General features: G+C 33.4%; 1 protein-coding gene across 1 annotated transcript in view; it reads left to right on the top strand.

Moving 5' to 3' along the window:
- MAP9 (microtubule associated protein 9) overlaps positions 1-24,981 on the top strand; it is a 30,082-nt gene extending 5,101 nt beyond the window's left edge. The window contains 11 exon segments of the mRNA XM_030913967.1: positions 3,302-3,528; positions 9,846-9,945; positions 11,575-11,822; positions 14,419-14,489; positions 16,024-16,192; positions 16,750-16,839; positions 18,660-18,821; positions 18,943-19,088; positions 19,270-19,402; positions 24,858-24,905; positions 24,907-24,981. Of these exon segments, the coding sequence (XP_030769827.1) occupies positions 3,302-3,528; positions 9,846-9,945; positions 11,575-11,822; positions 14,419-14,489; positions 16,024-16,192; positions 16,750-16,839; positions 18,660-18,821; positions 18,943-19,088; positions 19,270-19,402; positions 24,858-24,905; positions 24,907-24,981 (1,469 nt within the window).
- Positions 24,982-25,746: the final 765 nt, after the last annotated feature.

The raw sequence follows: 25,746 nt of genomic DNA, 5'->3' as shown, positions 1-25,746 counted from the left end.
TAAGAGAATGCGAGCATATAGCAGCTAAAAATTTGTCTGAGGCCGGGCGCGGTGGCTCAAGCCTGTAATCCCAGCACTTTGGGAGGCCGAGACGGGCGGATCACGAGGTCAGGAGATCGAGACCATCCTGGCTAACATGGTGAAACCCCGTCTCTACTAAAAATACAAAAACTAGCCGGGCGAGGTGGCGGGCGCCTGTAGTCCCAGCTACTCGGGAGGCTGAGGCAGGAGAATGGCATAAACCCGGGAGGCGGAGCTTGCAGTGAGCTGAGATCTGGCCACTGCACTCCAGTCCGGGCGACAAAGCGAGACTCCGCCTCAAAAAAAAAAAAAAAAAAAAAAATTTGTCTGAGACAAGTGGACGTATATAATTAGAAGTTTATGGTAGACAATCAGGAAAGCAATAATCTACCTATTTCATACCTTAAAAAAAAAGAAAAAAAAGAAAAACTTGTGGTACGTTAAAATGAATAAGGAAATACTGTATTTTAACCACAAGGTGGCATCGGGATCCTAAATGCCCTACTTACATATGCAATGTTATATTCAGTATGTATAATATAAAAATTACCTAAATAGGCAATTGTATACATTGATTACCAAAAAAAGCACTTTTCTTAAAATATAGGCATTTTTTTTCTTTTTGGGAACTTGACAGTACTTCTGGAAGTGATATTTTTGTAGAAAATATATTAAAGTTGTCATTCTCAGGTTCTTGTAAAAATTGAGGCTAGTGTTCCTAAGATAATACCTGGCATATAGAATATATTAAGTATTTAAATGAATAAATTAATATATGAATGATTTATCTTTGAAAGAGGGAATGTGGTTCATGAGTTTATGCTCTAAATTCTTTGACTTTTTTTATTTTTAATACAGGTTTGGAACTCAATATTTTTAATGTGGTGAGATATTGCTGAGGAGCAAGTATGCTTTATGAGACTCTTAGAGCTTGAAGGCTTTCTCTGTCCTTGCTTGTCTTTTGTAAAAAGTATAGTAACCAGACATCATAATCACTATGGAAGTGACAGTTGCTCTATAAAATGAAAGTATTTTTTGCAGGATATGTTTTTAACACTAACATGACTGAAATCATGAACTTTGGAGTCAGGATGCTTCTCCTTTAATCTGAGACCTAAAGCCTGCTAGAGTTTGTGACTTTGGGCATGAGACCTCTTTGTTCTCATTTTATTCATCTTTAAAAATGGGACAATAGTTGCCTACCTCTAGGAGTTTGAGGCAATTAAATGAGTTCACATATTTGAAGTACTTAGAACAGTATTGGCATAAATTTAGCACTCTATAAATGTTCTGATTATTCACTTTATTATTTAGCATTTGTTTGTAAACACAATCAGCAGGTATAAAGTATCAGTCATGTGGGATGCATAAGTTCTAGAGATCTGCTGTACAACATTGTGCCTATAGTTAACAGTACTGTCTTTTGCACTTAATGTATTAAGAAGGTAGACCTCATGTTGTGTTCTTACTACAATAATACAAAAAATTGGCTCAATATCTTCTTTTGGGCATTTTATAATACTCTGCTTAAACTGAGGTTCAAAAGACATGGAAGCATTTGTCAGGAGAAGCAAGAAGTGGATATTCTAGGCAGGGGGATCAGCTTAGGTAAAGGTATGGTAGTAGGAGGGATTGGAGTGATTGTGGCATGTGTTCATGACAACTGTTAGCCCAGCATTTCAGAAACACAGATGACAAAATGGCTGTAGATTAGGCAGTGAAGGACGAAACCATAAAATCCCTTTTATGTTGTTCAAAGGCAGTTAAGCTTTTATTCTGTAGGATTGGATCATGGGGAGCCATTGAAGAATTTTGTAGAGAGGAGTGATGTGTTCTGATTTGCATTTTGTAAATATCATGGAAGCAGTGATCTAGGAAAGAGTGGATAAGGACCCTACAGTAGGGATGTAGAAAGTGGAATAAATGAGATATTTGTATGTAGAATCGATAGGGTATATTGATACTTTGGATTTAGGGGATAATAGAGGGAGAAATCTAGGACCCTTGGATTTGGGGTTGAACATTTGGCTGGAGTTTAGGATGTAGCTAAAATTGTCAAGGAAATATTTATAATAATACCCACTTGGTATGGTTGTGGAATCTTCTGGCAGCATTCATAAGCCCGTTTGTAGGTAAATGGGAGGAAGATGTTAATTAGACCAGTTTTGAAGTTTAGAGAAATGCATTTGTAGAACAATAGAAACATAAATATGTATAGCAGGTAAAATTCAGGCAAAAAATATATACATGGAAAGTCTTCCCATTATGTTTCAAATGCTGGAGGCATATCAGCATTAGATTCTTGTTTTAAACTTAGAAGTAATGGAAATAGTGAAATTTTAATAACTGCTAAAGAAGTTTTATGGACTCAGAACAATTAACTCATAAAAGATTCCTTCCTCTAGTGAGAGTTAGCGCTCCTATCCCTTGGGTGCCAACATCATCATCTTGATCCTTATAATAGCACTTACCTTTGTCTTGTAATTTTGTTTAGAAAAATCAACCTGTAAAGTCCCTGGACAGGTCCATTGCTGCTTTGTTGATTATGAGGTTTAGTAATGTGTACAGGGCTTGGTACTCAAAGGCTTGATGGATGAACCTCTTCATTTTATAGTGGTAGAAACTGGGGCAAGATTTTGTTTTGTTTTTTATTTTTAACATTTTTTTTGAATACTCTAGGAGTTCATAATGTTGAAGAGTTTAACTTCTTGTGAAACTAAAGTATAGTGGTTACTTTCAGGATGACAACTATCTTTTTACTTTGTTTTTTTGTTTGTTTGTTTTTGTTTTTTGTTTTTGAGATGGAGTTTTGCTGTTATTGCCTAGACTGGAGTGCAATGGTGTGATCTAGATCTCGGCTCACTGCAACCTCAGAATCCTGGGTTCAAGCAATTCTCCTGCCTCAGCCTCCTGAGTATCTGAGATTACAGGCATGAGCTACCACGCCCAGCTAATTTTTTTTGTATTTTTAGTAGAGATAGGGTTTCACCATATTAGCCAGGCTGGTCTCAAACTCCTAACCTCGTGATCCGCCCACCTCAGCCTCCCAAAGTGCTGGGATTACAGGCGTGGGCCACTGCATTCAGCCTGATTATTAACTATTATTTATTTGTGCCTTATTAGAGCTCTGTATAGAGAAGAGTTGTGAGCTTCATCTGGACTCTTCAGGACAGAGAGCGAAGGGGCATGGGCACAGGAGGGAAATATGGTAGCACCCAGAGAGATAGATAAAGCCATGGTCATTTTTTTGTACACACACTTTAAGCATTTTATTTTTCAGCAGAAAACAACAGCCTTGACACAGATGATCACTTTAAACCATCACCTCGGCCAAGGAGTATGTTAAAAAAGAATAGTCACAGAGAAGAGAAAGATGGACTAGGAGATAAAGAAACTGCCCTCTGTGAAGAATTGGAGTTACATTCTGCACCTTCTTCCTCTCCAATACCGAATGGCACACAAGTAGAAGCTGAGAAAAAAGCATTCTGTGAAAACCTTGATCCTGAGGTTAGCACTACCACTTAACTGTTGCATTGTGTTCTTGAATTTATGCTTTTTTATCTGATTATGAAAAAGAGAAGGAGAGAATGAATTTGTGTGTGTGTGTATGTTTTACATATTTTCTTCTGCAACTGATAAGGAAATAATTTTTAAAGATATACTGTATTCCACCGAATCTAAAACTGCACCAATTGTAACATGTAGCATTATTTTACATACCACTAAGGAAGAAGGAAATGCATACAATTAAACTATAACACACCACTGATTGTAGAGTTTATCCAGTTTTAGAGAAAGTAAAATGTCAAAAAAATGTTGCTTTTTTGAATCTATGTAATAGTGTTTATCTTTAGTAATTTTTTAAATTTATGTACCTTTGAATTACGGAATTTATGGCTAAGAACAATATAGTCAGTGTCATTTTATTTATTTGATTTTATTCACTCAACAAATGTGTGTTGAATGTTCATGGCACTGTTCCACGTTCTTTCGGTTATGTTCCAATAGCATTAAATGTGGCCTTTCAGGTTTCTATCAGGAAGTTTACTATGCATTGCTACTAAGGGAGAACACTTCGTTTTTCTCTTTGTATTTCATTATGAGAAGCAAATTTTCGCTTCTGAACAATTCAGAAGGGAAAAGTACAGGAAGAACGTTTCTTCCCCATAATTTGCTTGGGCAGATTAGGGAACTGCATGCCACCTGGCCAAGCTTCTTTCTTTTTCTCATCGCTTGTCTGCAGTGTTGGTGTGTAAGGATCTGCTCCCTGGGAGGTGAGGCAGAAGGCGCGGAGAGGAGCTCCTTTGTGCTATGACTAAATGGGGGAACCCCCCAATTCAGACTGAAAGTATCAGGAAGCACAATAGGCTGTCGATTCAAATCTTGTTCTGCAGTTGAACTTTACCAGTAAAACTGACAATTTGATATATGCCTAACTGACACCACCATGCTGTTTCTTAATTTGTTCTGAAAACCAGAAGAAGAAACCCAAGCAATTACTTTATATTTAAGAAAATTATCTGGTCAGTTGAATATTGTGCTAGTTTCTTGTAGCTGCTGTAACAAATTGCCACAGACTTAAAACAGAAATGTATTCTCTCAGTTCTGGAGGACAGAAGTCCGAAATCAAGGTGTTTGCAGGGCCATATTCCTCTGAAGGCATCATGGAAGTATCCTTCCTTGCCTCTTCCAGCTTCTTTCTGGTGGTTGGCAGCAGTCCATTAGCATTCCTTGGCTTGTAGCTGCATCATTCCCATCCCTGCCTTCATCCCACGTGGCCTTCTTCCCTGTGTTTTCTCTACGTGTCTGTGTCTCTTCTTTCTCTTAAAAAAAAGATACCAGGCATTGGATTTAGGGCCCACCCTAATTGAGTGTGTCCTCATCTTAAGTATTTAAACCTGTAAACACCTTATTTCCTAAGAAAGTCGTATTTTGAGGTTCTAGATGAACATGAATTTTGGTGCATTAATGTTCATATGTTAAACCTAGCATTCCTGGGATAAACTCTGGTTAGTCATGGTGCGATATTTTATTGTAGAATTTGATTTGTTAAAATTGTGTTAAGATGTTTGCATCTATATTTATGAAGGCTATTGGTCGGTAATTTTTTTCTTATAATGTTACCATCAGGCTTGGGTATCAAATGAGTTGGGGAGTGTCTTTTCTTCCTTTATTTTATAAAGGTTTGGTATTTTTTTTTTCTTAATTGTACTGGTGAGAGGATTCACCAGTACAATTATCTGAGCCTGGAATTTTCTGTGTGGAGACATCTTTGTCATTAAATTTGATTTTTTAAATAGATATTTCAGTACTCAGTTTTCTGTTTTACCAGTTTGGTAATTGTGTCTATCAAGAAGTTTGTCCATTTCATCTGATATGTTGAGTTTATAAACAGTTGTTCATGATAGTCCCTCATTCTTCTGTTGACTATAGGATTATCATGACATTTCATTTTTTATTTCTAACATATATAATTTGTGTTTTCTGTCTTTCCTGCTAAATCTTGATAGGCATTGCTTAGTTTCATTAAACTTTTTTAAGAACCACTTTGGCCTTGTTATATGTTGGTGCAAAAGTAATTGCAGTTTTGGCCATTACTTTCAATGACAAAAACTGCAATCATTTTGCACCAACCTAATAATTTTCTCTATTGTTTGTTTCCAGTTTCATTAATTTTTAGTATTATTTCTTTTGGTTTAATTTGCTTATCTTTAGATTTGAAAATTTTCTCACTCGTTTTTAAGATTTTCATGTTTTCTGCTAAACCTGTTGAAAGATGTAAACTTTCTTCTTTGTACTGCTTTAGTGGCCCCGATTTTTTGATGCCTTTTATTTTTATTATCATTTCTTTAAATATATATTCTAACTTCCCTTGTGATCTTCTGTTTTAGAAATTCATTTTTTTACTTGAAAAATAATAATTGTACATGGGGTACATAGTGATTTTTCGATACATATAATATATAGTGATCATTGTGATCTCTTTTTTGACCAGTTGGTTATTTTGTGGTGATTTATTTTATTTTCAAATACTTGGTTCTTCTCTACATATACTTTTGCTGTTAATTATAAGTTAATTTTGTTATGGCCCAGATAATGTATCTTACATGATTTCAAATTTTTAAAAATTATTATTATTATTTCTAAATGGCCCAACCTTAGTGTATCTTGTGAAAGTCTCATTTGCATTTGCAAAGTAGATGTGTTCTCCAGGTGCTGAATATAATGTGGTGTAATTGAAGTTTGGTCAACATGGTTGGTAATATCATTCAGATCTTCTTTAGCCTTACTGATTTTTCATCTAATTTGTTTACCAGTTACCAACTTAGGGGTATTAAAATATCCAGTTATGTTTGTGGGTTTGTTTATACTTCTCTTTAGTTCTGTTAGTATTTTATAACTTTGTTATCAGGCACATACATACTATTATTATGTTTTGAGCATTATGAAATGTCTCTACCTCTGGTAATATTCCTTTCCTTAGCTTGTAGATTGTTTTGTCTAATACTTCACCTTTCTTATGACAAGTGTTTCCATGGTATATTTTTTCTATCTTTTTTCTTTCAAACTAATTCTGTCTTTCATTTAAGTGAATCTCTTAAAATAAGGGTTTGGTGTCACTTTGTTTTTTTATTATACTTTAAGTTCTAGGGTACATGTGCACAAGGTGCAGGTTTGTTACTAAACTATCGCAAGAACAGAAAACCAGATACCACATGTTCTCACTCATAGGTAGGAACTGAACAATGAGAATCACTTGGACACAGGAAGGTGAACATCACACACCTGGTGTCACCTTTTTATTAAGTCTGGCAATCTGTACCTTTTAATGTAGTGTTTAGTCCATTTATGAATGTTTTGTCAATTTACTTTTAATGTAAATACTGATATGGTTGGATTTAGGAGCAATTTGCTTCTCTTTATTTTCTATTTATCTTTTTTAAAAATTATCATTTTTATTGTTGTTTCTCTGTTACTCCTTTCTTGCCTTTTCTGGAGGAGATAATCATGAGTTTTTTAGTTTTTTATTTTTATTATTATTGACCTTTTATCTATATCTGTTTGCATTATTTTTTCAGAGTTGATCAGTGGATTAAAGAACACATCTAAACATTATCACAGTCTATTTAGAATTGATACGGTATTGTTTCACATTTGATATAAAAATATAGTTCCATATACTCCTACATCCATTGTGCTATTGTCATATATATCTACATATCATATAATCCCCACAATAAAGTTATAACTTTTCTTTAAAGAGCCCTTTAAGTTTTTTCTATTAGACTTTTAAATAAAGAAGGCTAGACTATATATTATATATCTATTGTATTATATGTTGTATATATTATAGATAACATTCGATTGCTAAATATATTATAGATAATACATATTTGTAGATAATATCTATATATAGGTAATATATTCTATTCTCATATATATGTAGATATATATCTACATAATATATTTATAGATAACATATCTATAAATATAGATAAAATATATCTAGATAATATATATAAATATATAGAGATAATATATATCTATAAATATATACAATTTCTAGGGATCTTCATTTCTTCCTGTAGATTCAGATTACCATTTTGTGCCCTGTCAGTCTTACAAACTTATTTTACATTTCTTGTAATACAGGTTTACTAGTGATGGATTTTTCTCAGTCTTTGCTTTTCTAAAAGTATTTGTCTCATCTTCGTTTTCGAAGGGTGGGTGATGTGATTATATCCTTCTTATCTAATAGTTGCCTCCTTGTACCTCCAGCTCTTTATAGGTTTCCATTTTTATTGGCCTCTCTTGTAATCATTTATTTCATTGTCCTCTCTATATATAATGTGTTGATTTCGTCTGAATGCTTTCAGAAATTTTACTCAAGATTGTGGTTTTTATTTTTAATTACAGCAATTTGACTATATGGTGCCTAAGTCTAGCTTTCTTTATGTTTATTCTGCTTGACGTTTGTTGAGCTTTCCAAACCTATAAGTTGATACTGTCTGTGAAATGGGAAGATTATTTTTTCCCACCCTATTTTTCTCCCTCTCCTTTTGGTACTGTAGTTGCACATGCATTGAAATTTTTACTGTATCTCACTGATCTCTGAGATTCTGTTTATATTTCTTAAATTGTTTTCCTCTTTGTTTTTCAGATTTAATAACTTGTATTACTCAGTCTTCAGGTTTACTGATTGCGGTCCAGAGAATGTATCTTTTATGATTTCAACTTGTATTAAATTGTCTTGTTTTGTTTTAATGGCCCAGCATAAGTGTATGTTGTGAAAGTTCCATTTGCAGTTGCAAAGTATAAGTGTTCTCCAGGTGAATTTTTTATTTCACTTACTGTGGTGTTCGACTTTAGATTGTCCATTGGTATTTTTTCTATTTTTTATATCTCTAATAAAATCCCCCATCTTTTCAGCCATCATGCATATATTTTCCCCGAAGTGCTTGAACATATTTATAATAGCTACTTTAAAGTCCTGTCCACTAACTGTAAAATGTGAGTCATCTCTGGGTTGCTTCCTATTGACCATTCTCTTTTTTTTGTTTGTTTGTTTTTTTAAATAAGTGCCACCATTTTCTGTTTCTTTATCTTGTGACTTTTGATTGAATACTGGATGTTGTGAATGATATTTTGTAGAGATTCTCGATTCTTTTATGTCCCTCCAAACACATTTTCTAGCAAGCAGATATGGCTGGACACAAATTCCCAATCCTGTTTCTCCTGCAATGGATATAAGCTGAAATTTCTGCTTAATTCTTTTCAGTTTCTAGCTTCTACGCTTTTACAGGATCCTCTGAGGTCTCCCTTATGCCCCAAATAGAGGTGATACAGGTTTTTGGTGAATTTCATATGCAGATTTTGTGGTCACTGTCCTCTACTATTTTCCACATACTTATTGGCTGATCTCGTGGTACTAGACTATCCTCTGTCCCCTCAAGTCATTCCACCAAGGCTGTAGCCTTCTATTACTTGAGCTGCATAGATTAGAGAATGCCTTCTGGCAAAAAGCTACTAATTTGCAGATCTCCTCAGGTGAAGCTTTGTCTTTCAGGGTAGACTCCAGTGTCTCAGCACTTCTTCCCTTTTCTCAAATGTTTTCTCTCCATTGCTTTTGACATATAATTTCCTTTGTACCCATAAAATATTGCTGGGAAAGAAAATTAAAGGATTTGTACAACAAAGTGGAACTTCTTACATTATAATATCATCACCTTTAGGCTAGATGATTCTATGGAGAAATGTTTACCTTAGATACACAAATAGAATCATTGCATTTCAAATATAATTTTCAGAATTTTGAGGAAAACTCAAGTGCATGCAGTCTATGTGCTTTTCCTATCTAAAATATTTGGAAGTAGCTGCTTACTTGATTTTATTCAATGTTTTCATTTGGATAACTAGTAATATTTGCTTGGAACTAAAGTATTTACCTGTCTTCTTTATGCTTTCCTTCAAAGGATAATTGTAGGAAGAGCTATCAAAATCAAATCTTGGCCTTAAATATTTATAAGAAATGTGATTTTAAAGTAATAGGAGTTTTGAAAATTGGTAAAAACAAATAGAGAGGTGGTGGTAGTTAGATAAAGAACTTGAATAACTCTTTTAGTGACCCCTTTTATTGACCAAGACATCAAGGCTTGAAAGTAAAGCATACTCACCTCCACTGGCTTGTCACACTTTGTGTTTCAGCACAAATGACTAATCAGATTTCAGAGTTACGCACTATTTTAATTTGTAGGTTTTAATAATGCTATTGTTCCCAAAAATGTTAATTACTAAACTTACATGGGAAATGTATTTTTTTGCAGAAACAGGATTCATGCTTAACAAGTCTATCATCATCACCACTTAAACAAATTCTTGGAGATTGTTTTTCACCAGGACCTGAGGGAAACATGTCTGTAAAAGGTGGTTATATATAATAATTATATCTTATTTGTGAACTCTGTACTACTTAGACTCCTGTTTGTAAGAGAAATAATACTTCCTATAATTACAAGAGAAATGCATGTTTTTATGAGTTTGAGTTTTAATCCTGATCATGTAGTTAACTAACTGTGATTTTGGATGCAGAACTTAATCTCTCAGTGCCTCAATTTCCCTAAGTTATATTATCTGTCTCATAAGGGTCATGTGAAAATTAAGTGATATAGTGCATTTTAGCCATTAGCCTAGTTCACAGCCCAAGTGGAGTGAGCACCTGAGATAAGCTATCGTTATGTATGTGTTTCTTTGATATTCTGCAGGACAACATAATAGCTAGGTGGAATTTTAAAGTGAGACTAAGCTAGATTTGAATACAGGCACAATTACATAAACAAAGTAGCTAACCTTTCTGACCTTGTATGTTGATCTTTAAAATGGGTAAAATAAGGGTAATCTGCCTTATAGGGTGGTGTAAGAATTAAACATGTAAAGCATTTACAGCAATACCATACTAAGCACTTACTGTGATATGTGAGTTGTGAACATAATTTCTTTTCTTAGTGATATGTAGCTTAATGAAAGCTAAAATACCTAGCTATTTCTAGATCTGAGATGTGTAACGAACATTTATTAAGTGCTTACTATGTAGCATCATTTTTGTTATTTTACAGATGAGAAAAGTTGAAGTGCAGTGACTTGGGGAAACACACCCAAGGTCAGTGATGGAGCCATAGTTAAATCTTGAGCTTCCAAAGTTCTTGTTCTTTTCACTGAATAGATTAACAGCTCCAAAGAATCCAGTAGTGAATTGAGTGATTTTAAGCCCATCTTACCTCAAAAGAAATTCCAAAAAATGGTCATAGTGAAACCAACAGAATTAAGACTTTTGATAGTGAAGATTCAGGTTTAGCTAGGAGGTGGATCTTGGTAGAACTGAAAGTTGGTGATCCCATTCCAAAATATGGTAGAATCAGAATAGTAGAAGCAATTCTGTAAGCGCAAAACTGAATCTTCTTATGCCAGAGCTTGAGCCTGTTTCTTGGAGCACAGAGAGGATAAGCAATAGTCTTTATTGCCGCTTATGGCATCAGAGGCAGTACTGCATCTTGGTGAGATGAAACTCACTAGAGTCTGTGTAAAATTGCATTAATTCCTGGTTCTTTCTGCATCTATGCAATTCAACAGTTGTACTGCTAGTAACTGTAGTAGCCTAGAGAGGTGTGACACCTTCTTATGCAGCCTGTTGTTCCAGCTAAGAAACTCAGGCTTTAGAGCTGAACAAATATTGTCATCTCACTTGCTTGGTTTGTATGTCAACAAACTCTTTTGACGTGTCTTTGTTTTAGGGTAGTTATTCCATTCTGTTTATTAATATGCTATTTTTCTAAGTACTAGATTTGTTAAGTGCCTCATTAGTTAAGCGTAGACAATTTTTTTTTGTAAATCACTTTTGAAAAAGGTTTATGCAAGTTTAATATGATAGTTTTCTTCATATTTTGCAGGAAAAAAAAGTTTATAAGTAGTCCTCCTTTAAAAGAAAGCAAATGAATCTGGTATTTACCTTATTAATTCAGAAGGGGGTTTTAATGCTATTACTCTGTCTCAAAATAGATCCAAATGAAGAAATCACTGAAAACCATAATTCCTTGAAATCAGATGAAAATAAAGAGAATTCATTTTCAGCAGACCATGTGACTACTGCATTTGAGAAATCCAAGGAAAGTCAAGTGACTGCTGATGACCTTGAAGAAGAAAAGGCAAAAGCAGAACTGATTATGGATGTTGATAGAACAGTAGATCCACTACTATCTAAATCTCAGAGTATCTTAACATCTACCAGTGCAACAGCGTCTTCAAAGGTATTTGTAAAAATTCATACCTTTCATACTATAGCTTAAAACTTGAAACAGAACTTTAAGAAATTTTATCTTCTGTGTTATATACTTCTGAATTACCAGTGGAAAATGTATCTTTTGATAGTGGTATTATATTGTCACATGGTTCTTACTTAATCCAATAAAATTTAACTTTAAGGAGTTTGTAGTGAATTTAATGAAACTCAGTGTTTAAAATTTATCAGAGGTCTATGATTATAATATACTTTTAAATATCTCAGAAATGCATACTCATAGTGTATATATTTCCATAGGTCTTCACATTTTAAAAATATAACTATCTGGAATAACTTCTGAGATTTTAAATTAGAGTTCTGTTTTTGGATATCACTTTAAAACATGAAACATGTTAATAATTTTAACGAAAATCTTAAATGTTTATCAACATCCGTGCTTCTTTAAAATAGATGGTTATCATCAGGAACATTATTATTATTATTCATATTTGATCCTTTGCCTTTATTTCCTAATTTTCAAAATAATGAGTTGGTGCCCTGGCAACCTCCAGAGGTGATGAAGTTGCTTTTTTTTTTTTTTTAATTCATATAAATTTAACGGGTTCAAGTGCTTTTTTGTTACATGGATATATTGTGTAAGTCAGACTTCTAGTATAAACTAAAATATACATTGTATCCATTAAGTAATTTCTCATCCCTCACCTCCCTCTCACCTTTCCTAGTCTCCATTATCTATTATTCCATACTCTATATACATGTGTACACATTATTTAGCTCCCACTTATAAGTGAGAACATGTACCATTTGACTTTCTGTTTATGATTTATTTCACTTAAGGTAATAACCTCTAGTTCCACCCATGTTGTTGTAAAAGACATTTTTTCTGTATGGCTGAATAGTATTCCAGTGTGTATGTGTGTGTGTGTGCGCACATTTTCTTTATCCAATCATATGTTGATGTACACTTAGGTTGATTCCATATCTTTGCTATTGTGACTAGTACTGTGATAAACATATGAGTGCAGGTATCTTTTTTATATAATGATTTCTTTTCCTTTTGGCAGATACTCACAGTGGGGTTGCTGGATTGAATGGTAGTTCTATTTTTAGTTCCTTAAGAAATCCCCATACTATTTTCCATAAAGATTGTACTAATTTATATTCTTACCAAGAGTATAGAAGCATTCCCTTTTCTCTGTGTTCTCACTGACATCTGTTACTTTTTTAACTTTTTAATAATAGATAAATATTCTGACTAGTTTAATATATCTCACTGTGGTTTTGATTTGTGTTTGATGATAAATGATGGTGAGCATTTTTTTTTTTTCATATGTTTCTTGGCCACTTGTATATCTTCTTTTCAAAAAGTCTATTCACAGTTTTTTGCCCTCTTTTTAATGGGGTTATTTGTTTTTTGTTGTTGTTGAGGGGAACATTATTATTCTAACCTTAAGAAACAGATATATGATTATGTAGGATTACTTGTTCCTAAACTAAATTGTGTCTGAGTGCTATACTTTAAAAATTTATGGTGTAGCATTTTCAGTCTTTGTTTCTCCTGAATTTGTTATTATCTCTTATAGCTGCAATTAACTAGCAGTTCTGTGTACTTAGTATCAGGGGAAGAAAACAGCGCTAGCTGAAAATCTGTGTTTGAACAATACTTTTATAATATAAAATACAAGTTTTCTTAACGTTTATGGAGAAGGTACATTAAGCCATGTGCCAGGTATATCATCCTTAGCTACGTTCCTTAGGAAAAAAACACTACTGACAAGTTAGGGATGTGTTTATATCTGTGCTCTCACTTTACCACTGGCACCCATCAGTCTATGTAAAGTAGAAAAGTTATTCCTTAAAAGAAGAAAGGATATTCTGGAGTTTATAGACAGGATTGTAGAATGTCTAATAGAGGCAATTCTAAATTAGAACAGGCAATTTATATGTAAGAAGTAAGGTTGTAACGTATTTCTTTTGACTGGACCCTTGGCTTCATTCTTATTCTCTACTGAGTGGCCTTTTCTAAACGGGAATATAATCATTCTCCATTAAAGTCTTTTTGTTGGTTTATCACAAGAATTCCATCCAGACTCCTCATCACCACCTAGTGATCTCACATGGTTCTTCTCTGACCACGTCTTCCACTTTTCTCTGCCATTCACTATGCTTCAGCTCCATTCACTCTCTGTTTTTCAAAGATACCGAGCTCTGTCCCTTCTCAGGCTTTTACCACTTGCTGTTTCTTTCTTTCATAGACCTTCAAGTGGGCCCTTTGCACTCATTATCTGTCTCAGCTCTGATGTCAGCCCCTCAGGACAGCCTTCCCTGATCAACTTCTTCAGCCCCACTCTGGTCATTCTCTGTCACTGTACACTATTTTATCTCCTTCATGAGTCATGTTTGCTTATATATTTATTTTTGGTCAACCATCTCTAGAATTTAATATTCTTAAGGGCATTTTATTCGCTGATTTGTTCCCAGTGTCTACGTGTTTGACACATAGTAGATGCTTAAAGAATAGTGACTTACTGGCAGTTTGGCTTCTAAGCCTAACAAGGATAGTTGTTATGAATAAATCATCTTTGGCATTTTCTGTTTAATAGAAAACAATTGAAGATAGAAATATAAAGAATAAAAAGTCAACAAATAATAGAGCATCCAGTGCATCTGCCAGGTAAGAAAGTGATCAATATTTGTCATTTATGGGCTTGCATTCTAGCAAAACTTTCATAAAGTAAATTTCATTTGGTGTTACTGTGTTTTGCTCTTTATTTGCATTTCATAAAATGAAAAGAGTAGTTACTTCATGATAAAACCCCTTGGTTGATGATATTATTTGAAATAAAGTAATTCATAAAAAGTAAGCCTATTACTGGTTGTTTTAGTGCCTGGAATGTTTATGCAATACCTTCGCTCCCCAGGATCGTCCTAGGAATATTTTTCTTCTTTCTTAATGTCAGTGATTAGGGATTCTCTGTGCTCCACACTGCTTCTGGAATAGAGCTTCTTTCTCCTACTTTTCCTGAGACAAGCAATATAAAATGGTAATAAAGCTGAAGTCTAGCAGTGATACTTATTCATTATCAAGTATCGTTGTCTAACATGAGAAATTGTACTGAAAGCCTTCAGAATCTATGAACTAAGTAGGTTTATTAAAATGATTATCTATATAGCTTCATTCACACCAGTGATAATGAATGCCTAACTCATAAGTGCTAATCAAAACCTTCTGAATCTTTTAAATTATCAGTTAGTCAAATTATCATTAATCAAGTAAAACAGAGCTAGCAAGCTTTTTCTGTAAATGGCCAGTTCGTGCGCATTTTAGGCACAGTCTGTATTGGAACTACTCATTTCTGCTATTTTAACAGGAAAGCAGCCACAGGCAAAACTTAAGTGAATGATTACAGCTATGGTGCCATAAACTTTGTATACTAAAACCGATGGCTGGCCAGATTTTCCCACCAATCCCTGAAATCGATGGTACTATTCTTTCTAATTTTGTATTTGGAATGCTTCATGTAACAAAATGATGAAAGAAAATAAATATTAAAAGAGTGATTATAACCTACTTTATTGTTGTTTCCATGTAACTTGAGAAGTGGCCCATATTTCTTAAAAAGTGTCTAATTACAAATATTTAAATAGAGCAATCATTTTAAAGCCATATAAAGTTATACAATTTAAATTATGTTGAAGGGGACATAATTTAAATATGTCCCCTTCAACATAATTTAATACTCTTCATATACTAAGGCTGTACATTTAACCTACATCATTTTCAAAGTAAATACAATTTGTTAAATTATAATGTAGTTTTCAATTTTTTTTTGAGATGGAGTCTCACTCTGTTGCTCAGGCTGGAGTGTAGTGGCATGATCTCTGCTCACTGCAACCTCTGCCTCCTGGGCTCAAGCTATCCTCCCACCTCAGCCTCCAGGGTAGCTGCAACTACTGGCGTGCACAACCATGCTGGCTAGTTTTTTGTATTTTTGGTAGAGACAGGGTTTCACCATGTTACCCAGGCTGGTCTGTAACTCCTGAGCTCAAGTCATCCATCCATTTTGGCCTTCCAAAGTGCTGGTATTACAGGTGTGAGCCATCGTGCCTGGCCAGTTTTCAAATATTATATGTGCATATTCTAACAGATCTCTCTTGTACCAAATGCAATTGTAATATTTTATCTTGATTTATTTGGATCTTTTCAGATTAATGACCTCTGAGTTTTTGAAGAAATCTAGTTCTAAAAGGAGAACTCCATCGACAACTACCTCTTCTCACTATTTAGGGACTTTAAAAGTCTTGGACCAAAAACCTTCACAGAAACAGAGCATAGAACCTGATAGAGCAGATAACATAAGGGCAGCTGTTTATCAGGTAAAAAAGGAAAATATTTTTAAGAGGAGAAGGATGATCACTTTCATAAGTCAGCACTGTTTATAAAGAATAAAGTAATCCTGATAGGAAATTAAGGTTTAATACTTAATTTATTGAGAAAGATTTTCCTTATAATACATGAGTAATCCATAGATATTTTACTAAATTACTTGCTTCCATACTTCGCATAACCAATAGTTGTTTTTAAAGAAAGAATATGCCATTACAATTTATAGAAATATAACACAAGTCAAAACATTGTAAAGTCTATATGTTTTCATTTTTTTATTCTTGAAGTTTATATGAACAAAAGGAGTTATTATGAACAAAAAGTTAGTAAATTTTTTCTTTCCTAAGATGATGTTAGGCATACATAGAAAAAAGATTTTATTAATTTATTCACAATTCTAAAAAAGATCTTTTTTTGTCTTTTTTAAAGTAGAATAGTATACTTTAGAAAATTGTACATGTGAATTTCAGGGAAAATGTTAATATAAAGAATTCTAATTCATTTAAGAAATTTTAAATATTATATAACCTTTTTCTTGTTCTCATAGGAGTGGTTAGAAAAGAAAAATGTATATTTACATGAAATGCACAGAATAAAAAGAATTGAAAGTGAAAACTTAAGGATCCAAAATGAACAGGTATTCTGACATATAGAAGTAAAAATGTTTTGGATTTTTATTTCAGTAAAATATCCCTGAATATATAACTTTTCTAAATCAGCTTTTTAAATGGTAAAATAACTTGTATATTAAATAATTGATTTCTGGTTTTATTTCTGTTTTACTTTATATATTTTAGTTTGATATAACTGTTTTACATGAAAACAGATTTTAATTTTGTGTATGTATAGGATAGCTTTGTTTCTGCTGATTATGAAGTTATTATTGTTTGTGAGCACCTAATTCACTCTTAAAAGTTGACTTCATTTAGAACTTAGCCAAGAAGGCCAGGCACTGTGGCTCACACCTGTAATCCCAGCACTTTGGGAGACCTGAGGCTGGACGGGATCCCTTGAGGTCTGGAGTTCAACACCAGCCTGGGCAATGTGGTGAAACCCCATCTCTCCTAAAAATACAAAAATTAGCCAGGCATGGTGGTGGGCACCTGTAATTCCAGCTACTCGGGAGGCTGGGGTGGGAGGATCACTTGAACCCAGGAGGTGGAGGTTGCAGTTAGCTGAGATCGTGCCACTGTACTCCAGCCTAGGTGACAGAGACTGTCTCGAAAAAAAAAAAAAAAGGCGTAAGAAGATAAAGGATCATTAGACACTAGTTAACCTTCAGTTTTCCTCTTTTCTCTCTTGAATTTTACTGTACCACTTAGCCTATTACAATTTATTTTAATATAATTTGTTTAGTACAAATTATCAAGTCCAACCCCTCCCTGAGCTCTTGATTTTTGTATCCTTTCCCATCAACTGGAGGTGAACTTTTGTTCCTTTCTCTTCTGTACTGAGTCGCTTCCTCTAACTCCTGCTTAGATAATACACTCAGTTGTTTCCTATATTCTAAAGTCAAACTTATGAAAAAAAAACTCCAGTGTGCTGTTCAATGCTAAAATAGATTTAGAAGAAAAATATTTTCCAAAGTGAACCTCTGGATAATGCATCAGTAGCGAAGGGAGCCGCCCTCCAGGGGGCGTGCCTGTCTGTTAACCAAGTTCATAGCAGTATGCTGCTGTGGTCAGTGCCATACCCCCTTCTCATTTGATCTTCACAGCTCTGTGAGGTGGACAGTACGTTGACTTATAAATTATGTTACCCCAATATTAAGGTTTTATGTCATTTAATATTGAACAATGAAGCAAACATAGAATATTATGGGATTAGATTGAAGGAAGTAAAATAATAACATAACTTGCTATACAGTCTCCAACCTATTTTTCAGTTGGGCACATACTTTCAACATTTGGAATACATTTATATAGTAAGAACTTTATGTTTTGATACTATTCAAAATTAAGATTTAAACCAAAAATCTGCATCTTACTGTATGACTTAGCCAATTTGCCTTACTCTTAGTTTATAAGCCCATAACTTCACTGATTTTTTTCAAATATTTTATTATGAAAATTTTACTATACCACTTAGCCTATTACAGTTTATTTTGACATAATTTGTTTAGTACACTTTCAAAAATAATAGTTGGCATCTTTCTCATTAATAGGTCAATATGTGATAAATGTTTTTAGAAAAGGACATTTTAAAATCAGTGAATAATTCAGATAACATTCTTTGTAAATTAACTTATCTATGCCATTCTAAATGAATTACTTTGAAAGTTAGAAATTAACTTTCTAAGTACAATGAATATCAGAGGATTAAAGATAAATGTATATGTGTATATTTATATCTAGCCATATTTGTCTAATATTTACATCTAGCCATATTTGTCTCTCTCTCTATATATATGTATGTATGTATATCAGTATATCACTCTATTATTTTTTTCCAATGTAGAAAAGAGCTGCTAAAAGAGAAGAAGCATTAGCATCATTTGAGGCCTGGAAGGCTATGAAAGAAAAGGAAGCAAAGAAAATAGCTGCCAAAAAGAGGCTTGAAGAAAAAAACAAGAAGAAAACTGAAGAAGAAAATGCTGCGAGAAAAGGAGAAGCACTGCGGGTATTCGGGAGTTTTGCACATCTTAATTATTTTAAAACATTTGAAATTCAAATTAATGATTAACGTATTTTTCTTTATTTTCAAATATTCACAGTAAGAAAATTATTCTGAACTTTTTCAGGCTTTTGAAAAATGGAAAGAGAAAAAGATGGAATATCTTAAAGAGAAAAATAGAAAGGAGAGAGAATATGAAAGAGCAAAGAAACAGAAAGAGGAGGAAACTGTTGCTGAGAAAAAGAAAGATAATTTAACTGCTGTTGAGAAATGGTAATCCCAAATCATACATATTTTGACATAGTTTAAATTAATAACACTTCCGAATTTTATAAAATTTATTTACTTGAAATTTACTAACGCATTTCACTTTCGTTACTGTCAAAAATGTACTAGGGAATCTTTATTATGTATTTTCCTTTAACTCTCCAGTGTTGTATACTATCCTCTATAGGAATGAGAAAAAGGAAGCTTTTTTCAAGCAAAAGGAAAAAGAAAAAATAAATGAGAAAAGAAAGGAAGAACTGAAAAGAGCTGAGAAAAAAGATAAAGATAAACAAGCTATTGATGAGTATGAAAAATGGCTGGTAGGTATTATTTGTCAATGCACTTGAGTCTTTTTCATCTACCCTTTGTGTCTTTTCTGTCCCTAATTCTAATTCTATTTGCTCCAGAACTACTGATCATTTTTACCTGGAATCTGCTTTGTTGAATTCAAGATCTCCTCCTGCATATAGCATATTTTCTTTGATTTAGTCATTTCTATTAATGTTTCTACTATTTGCTCAAACGCCCAGGCTTAAAACTTGTTAAAGTCTTCTTCCTTACCTGCATCCCCACATTTACCATTTACTATTGATGCCCATTCTTCCTTTGCTGTGATTCTCACATCTAACATCATAGAAAGAAGACAAGTATACTATCGGGGGTGCTACTTGGTGGAACTTGGTCGTGACAAAAAGTAACACTGAATTTAATAGTGAGAAAATTCTTCCATCTTTTATTCTCTTTTGATATTTCTGATGACCTCAAGGAGAATCTCTTATTTAGGTGTTTTTAATGAGAGAGCAGGTTTGAGATTTAGGAGGAGCAATAGCTAGCTGAACCAGATGTATGTATATATTTGATTTCACTTTACTTATCTTTATAAAAGTTACCTTTTGTTGATGTCAAGCAAAATGTTATTTTCCATTTTAGAATGTCAATATAAATATGCATTTTTGTCAATTTTTATATAAGTAATACATTATGAATAAATACATAAGTAGGTAACACATTCATATGAATAGCTAACATATTCATGTGATTCAGCAACCAAAAAGTAGAACATTTTTGCACTGGAAGTCTGTCCAGTCAGGTTTCTTATCAAACTTTAAAACAACTCATACCAATCAACTAGTTAAAAAAAATCATGCAGGTTATTTTTGATTTGCATTTCTCTGGTTAGAATTGAGCTCGAATATCTTTTCATTTGTATACAAGCCATTTATCTATTATTTTCTCTGTAAATTGTCATTTCATAGACTTTGTACACTTTTCTGTTAGATTGTTGGGTTTTTTTCTTACTGATTTCTAGAATCTTTTGTTTTGTACTAAGGAAATTAGCCTATCATTTTTTTATATGAGTCTCAAATATTTTTCCCCACCATACTGTTGGTTTCCCAACTTTCCTTATAGTATTTTATGCCATGAAGAATTTAAATTTTAGGTGTCAAATTTATCAGTCTTTTTTTTTTTTTTTTTTTGGCTATTGATTTTCAAGCATAGTTGAAAAGACCTCCACAATTTGAGGTTAAACAAAATTCTCTTATTTTTCTTCTAACAACTTTGTGACTTTAATACCTTAATGTTTTAACATTTGTTCTACTTAGAATTTACCCTGATAATGGTGGGAAATATGATTTTAACTTTAGTTTTTCCAAATGTATCCTTTATAAAGTAGCCCATTTTTACCCATTGATTTGAGGTGCTGCTTTTATTATATGATACCTTCTCATATTTTTGGGTCTGTTTCTTAACTTTCTGTTCCATTGATCAGTCTTGTGATTCCAGTGCCACACTTCATTATTAGGCTTGATGTTTCTAAATATCTGCTTGGATTCATCTCCCTTTATAGTTCCTCTTTCACAGTCTTTTTGACCAGTCTTGTTTATTTTTTTTCCATAAACTTAAGAATCTGCAGTAGTTAGAAAGGCACATCAGACATCATTTAAAAACGAGCTATTTAAAGATAGGATAAAAAGATAAAACAATAATAAACTTAAGAAACATGCCAGACCAACATAAAGAAAATTGTAGAACTCTCCTGAACAACACAAATGAAGACTTGAGAAAATGGATCAGAATTGCCCGTGCAGAGAAACACACTTATAATGATGTTATAAAGATGTCAGCTCTCCCTGAAGTAATTTAATGCACTCGTAACAAAAGCCAACAGGATTTACTCTGTGTGTTGACTTTAGTACTGCTATATGCTAATTCTGTGCAGAGAAATAATAATAAGGTAATCAAAATTGGTTCAATTTTGAATGAAAAAGGTAATGTTTCATGATGATTTCCTTAAGTTAAACTTTTAAATAAAGCTATGTTCCAAAAAACATTTTAAAGTCCACTTATATTAAGAAGATATATACTGACCGCTGGAATCAATTAGGGAAATTAACTGTAAATGTTTCAGTTTTCCATTTTAATTCTGTATTTTCATGAAAATGAAATAGAATTTCCTTAATAAGTCACATTTAGGTACACTATTTTTAATTATAGTACTTAATTACATTATCATTCTCATCAGTCCTCTGAAGAACAAGAATTCCTTAAAGACCAAAGACAAAATAACATGATATCTAGTAAAATGTCTGCAAATATAGTACACCTATAAACACATAAATATACATGTTACAGATCCATTCTGCTTCTTACCAAATTCTTACTGAAATTTGTTTGCAGATAGAATAGAAAAATTGTCCCTGTATCGAAGTCTAATGACTTCAATTTTCATGTAAAATAACATCTCAAGCTTTTTATATACAAACTAGTTTGCACAGTAAGCATTTGGTGCATAGTTGTTTTAGGGGAAATATTATAGCCAAAGATCAGGTAAGACTAAAATATTTTTCTTGCCAATTCCCAGCTTAATTCATCATTACCTTTAGTAAGAAAATGAGCAAAAAGCTCAGTTTTCCACAGGTGAATGTCAGAAGGACTTTTTAACAAGATTCTTTTAATTACTATCAAGGTAGTAACTATTGATTCTTGTGAATTGATATTACAGTTAATATAATTGTCTATTTGCTACCCTGACTTTACAGCTCCCTGCTAGTAAGGTGAAGCATATTTCAAGTTACTGTGCCCCCATGTTAAGTGGAATTAGAAAAAGAGATTTATTCAGTCAATCTCTGTGGACACAGTCTGGTCACTGCTTTTCTTCCGCCTAGCTAGATGGTCTGCCTCTCTCTAAAATATTAAAATGATTGAAGATGATCTAATTACAGCTTTGGTTTTCACAATTAAAATTCTGAAAGGAAGTTCCCTCTTTGCCGTAATAGAAATAGCAAGCAAACAAACATGCAAACATTCTTATGACATGGAACAAGGATATGGATGTTAAGACTGAGAAGAAAACAAACCTCCCACTTAAACTTTGTTATATGTGAATGGAAACCTTGTACTGTATTGCCATATTATTCTTGTGGCACTTATATATATACTGATGAAAAGATGCATACATACCTAATCATTTTCCATAATGCCTCTCCTCCCAAGCCATCAACCTGCAGAGGCAGGTTTCACTGAGGGTTTTCCTGCTCCTTGAGGAATATGAGAAAAATACCATGATGAAGAAACCACCAAACCTTATAGTGTTAGCAGAGACGTAAAGAAATAGACAATCCAATTGGTAAGATGAAAAGACCAGATCCTACTAATATTTCAAGTATACCTAGATAAATATTTAGATTTCGTACTAATATGCAGATACTCAGTTACTTCTTTGACGGGAGGACGTGCAGGGAAATGAAATGATTCTCAAATTCATCTGTAGAATAAAAATATGGGAGATAATATTTTGAGAATAATGTGAAGTAGGACTATCCCTATCAAGCAATAAAATATAAATTTGCCATTCCACTTCTGTGAATCATCATTCTTTCTACTGTTCTGAATTATTCCCGTCATGTTCCAGGATATATAATCTTCAAGAAAAATACACTCTTTGAACTCTGCATTTCCCTCTGTCTATGGCCCCACTTTTGTCTGCTTTTCTTTATAGTGAAACATCTGGAAAGTTTTGCTTATGCTTCCTTAGTTCCTCATATCTTTTTCATTCACTTCCCACTTCAGTTTTGTCTTTGTCCTCATCACTACACCAAAATCACACTTTGAAAGTTACAGGTTTGCATCTATACGGTCTATTGTGTGTTTCTGTCCTGTTTCAGAATATCTCAGCATTCTACACTGTTCATTTCTTCCTCCTACAGCTGTCAACTCCTTTGGCTGTCATGCTCCCCTGATGTTCTCCTCACTTCTCTGCCTGGCTTCTGTGTCATTCGTTGAATTGTTTTACCTAAGTTCTGCATGTTACCACGGCTTGCCAAGGCCCATATGATCTTAGTCCTCATCCATCTCTTTCTCACCTTGTGCCCCATTTTCATTTCTTGTCTCCTGCCTCCTGGCAAGCCTTAGTCGCAGTAGATCTTTTTTGTTTCCTCCCACATCACATTTTTTTCCCACTCTCAGAGCCCTCACTACTACTGTTTGCTTTGCTTGCAAAGCTCTTCCCCAATATTTGTCACGAGTGGCTTCTCTTATCCATCATTTCACACTTCAAAGGGACTTTCCCTGAGTCCATTTTTTGTTAAAAGTAAATACTCTTTTCTGTTCCTTCTCATAGTTTTAAAACATGTTTCCTAGAAATTGACACAACTTGGAATTATCAGTTGTTTATTTTCTTGTTTGTTTCTGTCCATTTTGAAAGTTGCCTGGGGGACAGAGACAATATCTGTGTGTTGGGATTTTTAAAAAATCTTTTATTTGCAATTGACACATAAAAAGTGTACATATTTATGCGATATAGTGTGATGTTTCCATCTATGTATACATTGCATAACGATCAAAAATGACTCACAAAGGTAGGCAAAATGTTTGATGCAAAGATAACATTAATATTTTTATATGAAAGTACACAAATTGCTAAAAATTAAAGGCACTGATACCATACATTTAAATGGGTCAAATAATTGAGCAGAAAATTTACAAAAGGGCTAAAGAAATGTTTGAAAATGTGCTCAAGTTCAATAATAAAGAAACATGAGGCAGATTTTTTTAACTATTTGTAAAAAATTTGAAGTATCTCATACTGTCATGACATATTAAAACTTTGCACCCAGTATATTTACTTCTGAGAATTTGTTCTCACAAAGTCATCACCAGCTTATAATAGTTATTATCTTTGAGTCATAATAGTAGGTCTTTTTTTCTATTTTATACAATTCTTTTTTAATGTTCTCACTTTTATAGTTTAAAAAATTAAGTGATATTAATACCTGTTGATGTACTTACAAATTGGCATGTTTCCTAGCTATTTTTTTTCTTGTTTCCATTTTTTGTTTGCTTTTTTGAGACAGGGTCTCACTCTGTTGCCCAGGCTGGAGTGCAGCGGTGCAATCTTGGCTCACTGCAACCTCCACCTCCCTGGCTCAAGCAATCTTCCCACCTTAGCCTCCTAAGTAGATGAGACTATAGGTGTGTGCCACCACACCTGGCTAATTTTTGTATTGTTTTGTAGAGATGATGTTTCACCATGTTTCCCAGGCTGGTCTCAAACTCCCAGGCTCAAACGATACACCCACCTCAGTCTCCTCAAGTGCTGGGATTACTGATGTGAGCCACCATGCCCAGCCCTACCTGTTATTTCTTTATGATCTGTTAAACTAGGAAGTGATACATAAATATCCTATAATGGATTATTTTCTTCAGCAAGCAACCTGATTTGAAAATAATATTCATATATGTATATAAATTTATAGTGTTCTATTTTCTCTTTAGGAAAATAAGGAAAGGCAAGAAAGAATTGAACGAAAACAGAAGAAACTGTCATTCCTTTCTTGAAAGTGAGGCACTTCCTCCGTGGAGCCCTCCAAGCAGAACTGTGTTCGCAAAAGTGTTTTGATAATTCTAGTTCTTACATTATTTAGTTGTTTATCAGTTTGCCAATATTTGCCATAGATTTAAAAACATTCAATTATTTATAGTTAGAGGAATATATTTTAACTAAATGCCAGACACTCCTGCTGACAATGAGAGAGATACTTTGGAGTGTAATCAGTGAAAGCATTTTTTTGAACTGTAGATAAATTGCCTCAAATGAAAATCTAATAATCAGATTGTTTTTACCATTAAGATACATAAAGTTTTATCATGTCCTGATAATTCTTATAGTGGAGTGATTCATGATCTTTTTCATTAAGCTCTGTGTGTTAAGTATATTTAATTACAGTAATAGAAATTATTCCATTTGTGGATGATTGTGAATCTAGATTCAGGTTTTTAAATGAATGGTCGCTGGAAAGTGCACATATATTATTTCTTCTGAAACTGATGTTTAGCTCAAAGCAGTTGCATTTATACTGTGCAAGTTAGAATTTTGATCAGTTGAGGCAGTAGTTCAGTAGAACTCTAATCATCAAGGCTTTTTATTTAAGAACTGCCTTATGTACTTTATCTGTTCCAGGCTTATGTGATACTCGTAGGCACTTTATAATGAGTCCACCTCTGAAATTTTTCTTTTTGAATTCTATCTCACTGTATTATTTCAGTGATACCAAAAGACATCAATGTCACAGTAGTGATATACTTATGTATTAGTTATGGAAATTCCACAGGAGTTCAAGGTCATTATCACTATAATTATTTTCCAGACTAAAGCCATAAAGGT

This window comes from Rhinopithecus roxellana, chromosome 2, assembly GCF_007565055.1.
Source record: "Rhinopithecus roxellana isolate Shanxi Qingling chromosome 2, ASM756505v1, whole genome shotgun sequence".
Classification (NCBI taxonomy): domain Eukaryota; kingdom Metazoa; phylum Chordata; class Mammalia; order Primates; family Cercopithecidae; genus Rhinopithecus; species Rhinopithecus roxellana.
The sequence above is the reverse complement of the archived record's forward strand: the minus strand, read 5'-3'. Positions and strand labels throughout refer to the sequence as shown.